General features: G+C 42.0%; 1 protein-coding gene across 1 annotated transcript in view; it reads left to right on the forward strand.

Moving 5' to 3' along the window:
• Nucleotides 1-6,570: 6,570 nt before the first annotated feature.
• The window catches only part of WBP1 (WW domain binding protein 1), a gene marked incomplete in the record, with an annotated part of 77,557 nt that continues 70,695 nt past the window's right edge, over nt 6,571-13,432 (forward strand). The window contains 1 exon segment of the mRNA XM_053704402.1: nt 6,571-6,709. Within this exon segment, the coding sequence (XP_053560377.1) occupies nt 6,689-6,709 (21 nt within the window).

Raw genomic sequence — 13,432 nt, forward strand, 5'->3', positions numbered from 1 at the left:
AGGGGGTATAATATACAGTGAGTGGGGCAGATATAAGGGGTATAATATACAGTGAGTGGGGCAGATATAAGGGGTATAATATACAGTGAGTGTGGCAGATATAAGGGGGTATAATATACAGTGAGTGGGGCAGATATAAGGGGTATAATATACAGTGAGTGGGGCAGATATAATGGGGTATAATATACACTGGGGTGGGGCAGATATAAGGGGTATAATATACAGTGAGTGGGGCAGATATAAGGGGGTATAATATACACTGGGTGGGGCAGATATAAGGGGTATAATATACACTGGGTGGGGCAGATATAATGGGTATAATATACAGTGAGTGGGGCAGATATAAGGGGTATAATATACAGTGAGTTGGGCAGATATAATGGGGTATAATATACAGTGAGTGGGGCAGATATAAGGGGGTATAATATACACTTCTGGGGCAGATATAAGGGGTATAATATACAGTGAGTGGGGCAGATATAAGGGGGTATATATTATACACTGTGGTGGGGCAGATATAAGGGGTATAATATATAGTGAGTGGGGCAGATAGAAGGGGTATAATATACAGTGAGTGGGGCAGATATAATGGGGTATAATATACAGTGAGTGGGGCAGATATAAGGGGTATAATATACAGTGAGTGGGGCAGATATAAGGGGGTATATATTATACACTGTGGTGGGGCAGATATAAGGGGTATAATATACAGTGAGTGGGGCAGATATAAGGGGTATAATATACAGTGAGTGGGGCAGATATAAGGGGGTATAATATACAGTGAGTGGGGCAGATATAAGGGGTATAATATACAGTGAGTGTGGCAGATATAAAGGGTATAATATACATTGGGTGGGGCAGATATAAGGGGTATAATATACAGTGAGTGGGGCAGATATAAGGGGTATAATATACACTGGGTGGGGCAGATATAAGGGGGTATAATATACAGTGAGTGGGGCAGATATAAGGGGTATAATATACAGTGAGTGGGGCAGATATAAGGGGTATAATATACAGTGAATGGGGCAGATATAAGGGGTATAATATACACTGGGTGGGGCAGATATAAGGGGTATAATATACAGTGAGTGGGGCAGATATAAGGGGTATAATATACAGTGAGTGGGGCAGATATATGGGGTATAATATACAGTGAGTGGGGCAGATATAAGGTGTATAATATACACTGGGGATATAATGGGTACAATATACACTGTGATGGGGCAGATATAAGGGGGTATAATATACAGTGAGTGGGGCAGATATAAGGGGTATAATATACAGTGAGTGGGGCAGATATAAGGGGTATAATATACAGTGAGTGTGGCAGATATAAGGGGGTATAATATACAGTGAGTGGGGCAGATATAAGGGGTATAATATACAGTGAGTGGGGCAGATATAATGGGGTATAATATACACTGGGGTGGGGCAGATATAAGGTGTATAATATACAGTGATGGGGCAGATATAAGGGGGTATAATATACACTGGGTGGGGCAGATATAAGGGGTATAATATACACTGGGTGGGGCAGATATAATGGGTATAATATACAGTGAGTGGGGCAGATATAAGGGGTATAATATACAGTGAGTTGGGCAGATATAATGGGGTATAATATACAGTGAGTGGGGCAGATATAAGGGGGTATAATATACACTTCTGGGGCAGATATAAGGGGTATAATATACAGTGAGTGGGGCAGATATAAGGGGGTATATATTATACACTGTGGTGGGGCAGATATAAGGGGTATAATATATAGTGAGTGGGGCAGATAGAAGGGGTATAATATACAGTGAGTGGGGCAGATATAATGGGGTATAATATACAGTGAGTGGGGCAGATATAAGGGGTATAATATACAGTGAGTGGGGCAGATATAAGGGGTATAATATACAGTGAGTGGGGCAGATATAAGGGGTATAATATACAGTGAGTGGGGTAGATATAATGGGGTATAATATACAGTGAGTGGGGCAGATATAATGGGGTATAATATACAGGGAGTGGGGCAGGTATAAGGGGGTATAATATACACTGGGGTGGGGCAGATATAATAGGTATAATATACAGTGAGTGGGGTAGATATAATTAGATATAATATACACTGGGCTGGGGTAGATATAAGGAGTATAATATACACTGGGGCGGGGCAGATATAATTAGGTATAATACACACTGGGGTGGGGCAGATATAATGGGGTATAATATAGTTCAGGGTGGGGCAGATATAATTAGGTATAATATACACTGGGGTGGGGCAGATATAATGGGGTATAATATACAGTGAGTGGGGCAGATATAATGGGGTATTATATACACTGTGGTGGGGCAAATATAAGGGGTATAATATACAGTGAGTGGGGCAGATATAATGGGGTATAATATACACTGGGTGGGGCAGATATAAGGGGGTATAATATACACTGGGTGGGGCAGATATAAGGGGGTATAATATACAGTGAGTGGGGCAGATATAAGGGGGTATATTTTATACACTGTGGTGGGGCAGATATAAGGGGTATAATATACACTGGGGTGGGGCAGATATAATAGGTATAATATACAGTGAGTGGGGCAGATATAAGGGGTATAATATACACTGTGGTGGGGCAGATATAAGGGGGTATAATATACAGTGAGTGGGGCAGACATAATGGGTATAATATATAGTGAGTGGGGCAGATATAATGGGGTATATATTATACACTGTGGTGGGGCAGATATAAGGGGTATAATATACAGTGAGTGGGGCAGATATAAGGGGTATAATATACAGTGAGTGGGGCAGATATAAGGGGGTATATATTATACACTGTGGTGGGGCAGATATAAGGGGTATAATATACAGTGAGTGGGGCAGATATAATGGGTATAATATACACTGGGGTGGGGCAGATATAAGGGGTATAATATACAGTGAGTTGGGTATATATAATGGGGTATAATATACACTGGGGTGGGGCAGATATAAGGGGTATAATATACAGTGAGTGGGGCAGATATAATGGGTATAATATACACTGGGGTGGGGCAGATATAATGGGTATAATATACAGTGAGTGGGGCAGATAAAAGGGGGTATAATATACACTGGGGTGGGGCAGATATAATAGGTATAATATACAGTGAGTGGGGCAGATATAATGGCTATAATATACACTGGGGTGGGGCAGATATAAGGGGTATAATATACAGTGAGTGGGGCAGATATAATGGGTAGGCTTACCAGAAGTCCCACTTTTACTGGGATTGTCCCGGTTTGGAGGCGCTGTCCCAGTGTCCCACCCAGTTGTTCATTCTGTCCCAGTAGGGTTGCCACCTCCAGGTTTCAAATCATGTGTCTGGGTTTCAGCCCACCTGTCTGGACTGTGACTCTCCAGCATAGTTGGATGCTGGTACTTTGTTACATACAGCCCTGCTTAGCTTAACGTTCGTGTCCTTCAAAGTTTACATTTAGTAATACAGGCTGAGTGAGCATAGGTTTTTTTTTAATTTTGTAGTTCTACTTGGTTTATTTTTCTAAGAATTTAACACCCCCCCCCCCCCCGACCCCTGGTGACATTGCCGGTAATAAACCTTTAGGGGAATCATATGGGTATGACCAGGAAGTACAGACAGGATTTTTGGCCTGGATCTTGCTTTACTGCATGCAGGATAGCATTTTGGCTGTAATCGTCCTGCATTATGGTATACAGGGAGTGCAGAATTATTAGGCAAGTTGTATTTTTGAGGATTAATTTTATTATTGAACAACAACCATGTTCTCAATGAACCCAAAAAACTCATTAATATCAAAGCTGAATAGTTTTGGAAGTAGTTTTTAGTTTGTTTTTAGTTATAGCTATTTTAGGGGGATATCTGTGTGTGCAGGTGACTATTACTGTGCATAATTATTAGGCAACTTAACAAAAAACAAATATATACCCATTTCAATTATTTATTTTTACCAGTGAAACAAATATAACATCTCAACATTCACAAATATACATTTCTGACATTCAAAAACAAAACAAAAACAAATCAGTGACCAATATAGCCACCTTTCTATGCAAGGACACTCAAAAGCCTGCCATCCATGGATTCTGTCAGTGTTTTGATCTGTTCACCATCAACATTGCGTGCAGCAGCAACCACAGCCTCCCAGACACTGTTCAGAGAGGTGTACTGTTTTCCCTCCTTGTAAATCTCACATTTGATGATGGACCACAGGTTCTCAATGGGGTTCAGATCAGGTGAACAAGGAGGCCATGTCATTAGATTTTCTTCTTTTATAGCCTTTCTTGCCAGCCACGCTGTGGAGTACTTGGACGCGTGTGATGGAGCATTGTCCTGCATGAAAATCATGTTTTTCTTGAAGGATGCAGACTTCTTCCTGTACCACTGCTTGAAGAAGGTGTCTTCCAGAAACTGGCAGTAGGACTGGGAGTTGAGCTTGACTCCATCCTCAACCCGAAAAGGCCCCACAAGCTCATCTTTGATGATACCAGCCCAAACCAGTACTCCACCTCTACCTTGCTGGCGTCTGAGTCGGACTGGAGCTCTCTGCCCTTTACCAATCCAGCCACGGGCCCATCCATCTGGCCCATCAAGACTCACTCTCATTTCATCAGTCCATAAAACCTTAGAAAAATCAGTCTTGAGATATTTCTTGGCCCAGTCTTGACGTTTCAGCGTGTGTGTCTTGTTCAGTGGTGGTCGTCTTTCAGCCTTTCTTACCTTGGCCATGTCTCTGAGTATTGCACACCTTGTGCTTTTTGGCACTCCAGTGATGTTGCAGCTCTGAAATATGGCCAAACTGGTGGCAAGTGGCATCTTGGCAGCTGCACGCTTGACTTTTCTCAGTTCATGGGCAGTTATTTTGCGCCTTGGTTTTTCCACATGCTTCTTGCGACCCTGTTGACTATTTTGAATGAAACGCTTGATTGTTCGATGATCACGCTTCAGAAGCTTTGCAATTTTAAGAGTGCTGCATCCCTCTGCAAGATATCTCACTGTTTCTGAGCCTGTCAAGTCCCTCTTTTGACCCATTTTGCCAAAGGAAAGGAAGTTGCCTAATAATTATGCACACCTGATATAGGGTGTTGATGTCATTAGACCACACCCCTTCTCATTACAGAGATGCACATCACCTAATATGCTTAATTGGTAGTAGGCTTTCGAGCCTATACAGCTTGGAGTAAGACAACATGCATAAAGAGGATGATGTGGTCAAAATACTCATTTGCCTAATAATTCTGCACTCCCTGTAGAGTAGCCTCTTAAACAGCTTTAGCAGGTACGTGTTTCTTTTTTACTTTCATTCAATGTTGTATTTATGCCTTATCAGTATTTGGCTCTGTTCCTTAATTAGACACATGAAACACATATTACACTGCAGATATTAAATTGTGAAATTGATAATTATGAAAGTGATAATTATGCTTGATGTTTGGCATTATTTAGAATCTGAGATTTAGATTAATGATTTATTTGCCATGACAACGTAATTGTGCCTTTTTCACTAGGGGGTGGTGTTATGGTCTATTTAAACTGTGTGATTCACTTGTTTGACTGAGGAAGGGTAGAGTATCCACAAAACATTACACACATAAAAGCTACTACTTTAAAAGGACCGGTAATTGCCACGCCCCCTTGGCCACGCTCCTGACCACACCCCCACTGGCACCGCACCAGGTGGTCCCAGTTTCACCTCTAAAAATTATGGTAAGCCTAATAATGGGTATAATATACACTGGGGTGGGGCAGATATAAGGGGTAGTACAGTGAGTGGGGCAAATATAATGGGTATAATATACAGTGAGTGGGGCAGATATAAGGGGGTATAATATACACTGGGGTGGGGCAGATATAAGGGGTATAATATACAGTGAGTGGGGCAGATATAATGGGTATAATATACACTGGGATGGGGCAGATATAAGGGGTATAATATATAGTGAGTGGGGCAGATATAATGGGTATAATATACAGTGAGTGGGGATAAGGGGGTATAATATACACTGGGGTGGGGCAGATATAATGGGTATAATATACAGTGAGTGGGGCAGATATAATGGGTATAATATACACTGGGGTGGGGCAGATATAATGGGGTATAATATACATTGAGTGGGGCAGATATAAGGGGTATAATATACAGTGAGTGGGGCAGATATAAGGGGGTATAATATACACTGGGGTGGGGCAGATATAAGGGGTATAATATACAGTGAGTGGGGTAGATATAATGGGTATAATATACACTGGGGTGGGGCAGATATAATGGGGTAAAATATACTCTAGGATGGATCTTTAGACAAGAGGAATAATAAGTCACATGGTTTGGGAGTAATGTTGCCCAAATAAAGTTATAGATTTTGAAGATCCGGGTACTCACTATTTCCGGGTTTGGTATCAGTTGCCCAGTGACTGGTTTGCTAGCTGTTTCGGTCATTGGTGTATTTTAATTCCGCCTACTCTTTTTTCACCAATCACTTGGCAAAATGACCGTTAGAAGGTTCGGCATAGCCAATCATTAAGTATTGTGAGGGGAGGGTCATACTTGGATTGGTGATTCAGTATAAGTGGGCGGGGTTACTTTTGTTGCTGTCCGGTAGTACCGGTATCTGTAAGATGGCAGCTGCGGATCCGGTAGAGGCGGATTGGGAGGGGAGTGAGGGCCGAGCGGCGTGAGAGGATGGCGGCCGGGGGACGGGCGGTGAGTGGGAAACCGGTATGAGGAGAATAATATGTCAGTATATGTATCTCATCTGCTTGTCTTATGCATGTAAACATTGTGTGTGTGTGTTATATGTGTGTGTGTTATATGTGTGTGTGTTATATGTGTGTGTGTTATATGTGTGTGTGTTATATATGTGTGTGTTATATATGTGTGTGTTATATGTGTGTGTGTTATATGTGTGTGTGTTATATGTGTGTGTGTTATATGTGTGTGTGTTATATGTGTGTTATATGTGTGTTATATGTGTGTTATATGTGTGTTATATGTGTGTATGTGTGTTATATGTGTGTTATATGTGTGTTATATGTGTGTTATATGTGTGTTATATGTGTGTTATATGTGTGTTATATGTGTGTTATATGTGTGTTATATGTGTGTTATATGTGTGTTATATGTGTGTGTGTTATATGTGTGTGTTATATGTGTGTGTGTTATATGTGTGTGTGTTATATGTGTGTGTGTTATATATGTGTGTGTTATATATGTGTGTGTTATATATGTGTGTGTTATATATGTGTGTGTTATATGTGTGTGTGTTATATGTGTGTGTGTGTTATATGTGTGTGTTATATGTGTGTTATATGTGTGTTATGTATGTGTGTGTTATATGTGTGTGTTATATGTGTGTGTTATATGTGTGTGTTATATGTGTGTGTTATATGTGTGTGTTATATGTGTGTGTTATATGTGTGTGTTATATGTGTGTGTTATATGTGTGTGTTATATGTGTGTGTTATATGTGTGTTATATGTGTGTGTTATATGTGTGTGTTATATGTGTGTGTTATATGTGTGTGTTATATGTGTGTGTTATATGTGTGTGTTATATGTGTGTGTTATATGTGTGTGTGTGTGTTATATGTGTGTTATATGTGTGTGTGTTATATGTGTGTTATATGTGTGTGTGTTATATGTGTGTGTGTGTTATATGTGTGTGTTATATGTGTGTGTTATATGTGTGTGTTATATGTGTGTGTTATATGTGTGTGTTATATGTGTGTGTGTTATATGTGTGTGTGTTATATGTGTGTGTGTTATATGTGTGTGTTATATGTGTGTGTGTTATATGTGTGTGTTATATGTGTGTGTGTTATATGAATGTGTGTGTTATATGTGTGTGTTATGTGTGTGTTATATGTGTGTGTTATATGTGTGTGTGTTATATGTGTGTGTGTTATATGTGTGTGTGTTATATGTGTGGTGTGTGTGTTATATGTGTGTGTGTTATATGTGTGTGTTATATGTGTGTGTTATATGTGTGTGTTATATGTGTGTTATATGTGTGTTATATGTGTGTGTTATATGTATGTGTGTTATATGTGTGTGTGTTATATGTGTGTGTGTGTTATATGTGTGTGTTATATGTGTGTGTTATATGTGTGTGTTATATGTGTGTGTTATATGTGTTATGTGTGTGTGTTATATGTGTGTGTTATATGTGTGTGTTATATGTGTGTGTTATATGTGTGTGTTATATGTGTGTGTTATATGTGTGTGTTATATGTGTGTGTTATATGTGTGTTATATGTGTGTGTTATATGTGTGTGTTATGTGTGTGTGTTATGTGTGTGTGTTATGTGTGTGTGTTATGTGTGTGTGTTATGTGTGTGTGTTATGTGTGTGTGTTATATGTGTGTGTTATATGTGTGTGTTATATGTGTGTGTTATATGTGTGTGTTATATGTGTGTGTTATATGTGTGTGTGTTATATGTGTGTGTGTTATATGTGTGTGTGTTATATGTGTGTGTGTTATATGTGTGTGTGTTATATGTGTGTGTTATATGTGTGTGTTATATGTGTGTGTTATATGTGTGTGTGATATGTGTGTGTGATATGTGTGTGTGATATGTGTGTGTGATATGTGTGTGTGATATGTGTGTGTTATATGTGTGTGTTATATGTGTGTGTGATATGTGTGTGTGATATGTGTGTGTGTTATATGTGTGTGTGTTATATGTGTGTGTTATGTGTGTGTGTTATGTGTGTGTGTTATGTGTGTGTGTTATGTGTGTGTTATATGTGTGTGTTATATGTGTGTGTTATATGTGTGTGTTATATGTGTGTGTTATATGTGTGTGTTATATGTGTGTGTTATATGTGTGTGTTATATGTGTGTGTTATATGTGTGTGTTATATGTGTGTGTTATATGTGTGTGTTATATGTGTGTGTTATATGTGTGTGTTATATGTGTGTGTTATATGTGTGTGTTATATGTGTGTGTTATATGTGTGTGTTATATGTGTGTGTTATATGTGTGTGTGTTATATGTGTGTGTTATATGTGTGTGTGTTATATGTGTGTGTGTTATATGTGTGTGTGTTATATGTGTGTGTGTTATATGTGTGTGTGTATGTGTGTGTGTTATATGTGTGTGTGTTATATGTGTGTGTGTGTTATGTGTGTGTGTGTATGTGTGTGTGTGTTGTGTGTGTGTGTGTGTGTTATGTGTGTGTGTGTTATGTGTGTGTGTGTTGTGTGTGTGTGTGTGTTGTGTGTGTGTGTGTTATGTGTGTGTGTGTGTTGTGTGTGTGTGTGTTATGTGTGTGTGTGTGTTGTGTGTGTGTGTGGTGTGTGTGTGTGTGTTGTGTGTGTGTGTGTTGTGTGTGTGTGTGTGTGTGTGTGTGTGTGTGTGTGTTGTGTGTGTGTGTGTGTGTGTGTGTGTGTGTGTGTGTGTTATATGTGTGTGTGTTATATGTGTGTGTGTTATATGTGTGTGTGTTATATGTGTGTGTGTTATATGTGTGTGTGTTATATGTGTGTGTGTTATATGTGTGTGTGTTATATGTGTGTGTGTTATATGTGTGTGCGTGTTATGTATATGTGTGTTGTGTATATATGTTGTGTGTGTGTGAAGTGCAGTTCCCTTCCGTGTTTTGTATTTCTCTGGGTGATTACATCCACCTGTTCACCCCTTCTTTGTTCTCAGTCTGTTTGGCTTTGTAAGCTCGCATGGTGTGGCTGTGTTAGGGACTCAGGCAGTGGAAAGGACCTTGACGTGGTGCCGGAGCTTTTCCCATTTGGCCAGATGCGGTGACTAACCTTTCCAGTTGTGATTTTATCTTAGGTGTGAGCTAGCTGGTGAGTGCTGGGTGTTTCTATGTGTTGTATTACTTTTTGTTTGTAATCCCCCTTGTTTCTTGCAGCCATATATATTCTGGTCTGTAATTTGATTGCAGTGACTCATATTGACTTGACCAGAGTACATTGCCTATCAGCAGTTTGTATACAAAGCCATTGTTTATACTACAAATATGACAAGGGGATCATACATTTGAGATTTAGATTGGAGTTTATTTCTGGTGTCTGCAGTAGAACAAGTGAAGCTTTTTGCTTACGGAGCTAATACTGCACCATGACAGCTTTCCAGGGTTTCCTGTACCCGCTTGCTGGAGGCATGTGCTAGTCTTGTGCCAACAGGATTTATTTTCATGCCTCAGGGTTAAAGGGACACTAAACCCACATTTTTTTCTTTCATGATTCATATAGAGCATGCAATTTTAACCAACTTTCTAATTTACTCCTATTATCAATTTTTCTTCGTTCTCTTGCTTTCTTTACTTGAAAAAGCAGGAATGTAAGCTTAAGAGTCGGCCCACTTTTAGTTTAGCATCTGAGTAGCACTTCCTGATTGGTTTGCTACATTTAGCCACCAATCGGCGACTCTTCCCAAGGTGCTGAGCCAAAAATGGGCTGGCTCCTTACCTTACATTCCAGCATTTTCAAATAAAGATACCAAGGGAAAAAAGAAAAATTGATAATAGGACAAAATTAGAAAGGTGCTTAAAATTGCATGCTCTATCTGAATCATGAAAGAAAAAATGTGTGTTTAGTATCCCTTTAAGGGTCTAGAGTTAGAGCACAGGGTGTGTGAATGTGAGTTCCCTAAACTTTTGCCCAGGTGCCCTTAGTTTGCATCTAGCAAGACCCACCCAGCCAGATCCACATTCCTCCTGTCTCATGTGTTAGTTTTGTGTTTACTGTACACAGTGACTGGTAATATCAGTTTGTTACTTGCTTTGTATCTGGCATTTGTAGTGTGTGACTGTACAGTTATTTTGTTCTTCCTGAACCTAGTGGTGCAAATGCTACACCCTTCAGCTTCTCTCAACGTCAAGGTAAGATTAGCCGCAGCCCAGCAGGTCTTGGTGATCAGTGTGAGGCAGAAGGGTGCCAGGTGGTCGGCGGGAGGCAGAAGGGTGCCAGGTGGTCGGCGGGAGGTAATATCAGTGACTGGTAATATTAGTTTGTTACTTGCTTTGTATCTGGCATTTGTAGTGTGTGACTGTACAGTTATTTTGTTCTTCCTGAACCTAGGAGTGCAAATGGTACCCCTTCAGCTTCTCTCAACGTTAAGATAAGATTAGCCGTAGCTGCAGGTGATCGTTGTGAGGCAGAAGGTTGTCGGGTGATCGGTGTGCGCTCATTGTGATGGAGAAGGGTGCCGGGTAATTGGTGTGCGCTCATTGTGATGGAGAAGGGTTCCGGGTGATCGGTGTGCGCTCAGTGTGATGGAGAAGGGTGTCGGGTGATCGGTGTGCGCTCTGTGTGATGGAGAAGGGTGTCGGGTGATCGGTTTGCGCTCTGTGTGAGGGAGAAGGGTGACGAGGGTAAGGGAGAAGGGTGATCGGTGTGCGCTCAGTGTGATGGAGAAGGGTGTCGGGTGATCAGTGTGCGCTCAGTGTGATGGAGAAGGGTGGCGAGGGAGCAGGGTGGCGAGGGTGGTCGGGGTGAGGGAGAAGGGTGGTCAGGGTGACACCCTTCTTGTTCACCACGACCACCCTTCTCCCTCACCCTGACCACCCGACACCCTTCTCCCTCATCACCCGAGAAGGGTGTCGGGGGGGTGAGGGAGAAGGGTGTCAGGTGGTCGGTGTTCGCTCAGTGTGAGGGAGAAGGGTGACGAGGGAGAAGGGTGTCGGGTGGTCGGGGTGAGGGAGAAGGGTGGTGAGGGAGAAGGGTGACGCGGGTGGTGAGGGAGAAGGGTGACGCGGGTGGTGAGGGAGAAGGGTGACGCGGGTGGTGAGGGAGAAGGGTGACGCGGGTGGTGAGGGAGAAGGGTGACGCGGGTGGTGAGGGAGAAGGGTGACGCGGGTGGTGAGGGAGAAGGGTGACGCGGGTGGTGAGGGAGAAGGGTGACGCGGGTGGTGAGGGAGAAGGGTGACGCGGGTGGTGAGGGAGAAGGGTGACGCGGGTGGTGAGGGAGAAGGGTGATGCGGGTGGTGAGGGAGAAGGGTGACGCGGGTGGTCGGGGTGAGGGAGAAGGGTGACACGGGTGGTCGGGGTGAGGGAGAAGGGTGGTCGGGGTGAGGGAGAAGGGTGTCGGGTGATCGGTGTGCGCTCAGTGTGATGGAGATGGGTGGCGAGGGTGGTCGGGGTGAGGGAGAAGGCTGGTCAGGGTGACACCCTTCTCGTTCACCACGACCACCCTTCTCCCTCACCCTGACCACCCGACACCCTTCTCCCTCATCACCCGAGAAGGGTGTCGGGGGGTGAGGGAGAAGGGTGTCAGGTGGTTCAGCTTCTCTCAACGTCAAGGTAAGATTAGCCGCAGCCCAGCAGGTCTTGGTGATCAGTGTGAGGCAGAAGGGTGCCAGGTGGTCGGCGGGAGGCAGAAGGGTGCCAGGTGGTCGGCGGGAGGCAGAAGGGTGCCAGGTGGTCGGCGGGAGGTAATATCAGTGACTAGTAATATCAGTTTGTTACTTGCTTTGTATCTGGCATTTGTAGTGTGTGACTGTACAGTTATTTCTCCAACATAGGTGTGTCCGGTCCATGGCGTCATCCTTACTTGTGGGATATTCTCTTCCCCAACAGGAAATGGCAAAGAGTCCCAGCAAAGCTGGTCACATGATCCCTCCTAGGCTCCGCCCACCCCAGTCATTCTCTTTGCCGTTGCACAGGCAACATCTCCACGGAGATGGTTAAGAGTTTTTTGGTGTTTAAATGTAGTTTTTATTCTTCAATCAAGTGTTTGTTATTTTAAAATAGTGCTGGTATGTACTATTTACTCTGAAACAGAAAAAAGATGAAGATTTCTGTTTGTAAGAGGAAGATGATTTTAGCAGAAGTTACTAAAATCGATTGCTGTTTCCACACAGGACTGTTGAGATGAAGTAACTTCAGTTGGGGGAAACAGTTGGCAGACTTTTCTGCTTAAGGTATGACTGGCCATATTTCTAACAAGACTATGTAATGCTGGAAGGCTGTCATTTCCCCTTATGGGGACCGGTAAGCCATTTTCTTAGTTAAATAAAAGAATAAAGGGCTTCATAAGGGCTTAAAAAACTGGTAGACCTTTTTCTGGGCTAAAACGATTGCTTTGCTAGGCATATTTTGCAGATTCTAACTATTAATGGTTATTATAATCTTGGGGATTGTTTAGAAAAACGGCAGGCACTGTGTTGGACACCTTTTTCAGATATAGCTGGGACTGTATAGGGGTTAAATGTAAAAACGGCTCCGGTTCCGTTAATTTAAGGGTTAAAGCTCTGAAATTTGGTGTGCAATACTTTTAATGCTTTAAGACACTGTGGTGAAATTTTTGTGAATTTTGAACAATTCCTTCATACTTTTTCACATATTCAGTAATAAAGTGTTTTCAGTTTGAAATTTAAAGTGACAGTAACGGTTTTATTTTAAAACGTTTTTTGTGCTTTGTTGACAAGTTTAAGCCTGTTTAACATGTCTGTACCATCAGATAA

This window comes from Bombina bombina, chromosome 2 (genome assembly GCF_027579735.1).
Source record: "Bombina bombina isolate aBomBom1 chromosome 2, aBomBom1.pri, whole genome shotgun sequence".
Classification (NCBI taxonomy): Eukaryota; Metazoa; Chordata; class Amphibia; order Anura; family Bombinatoridae; genus Bombina; species Bombina bombina.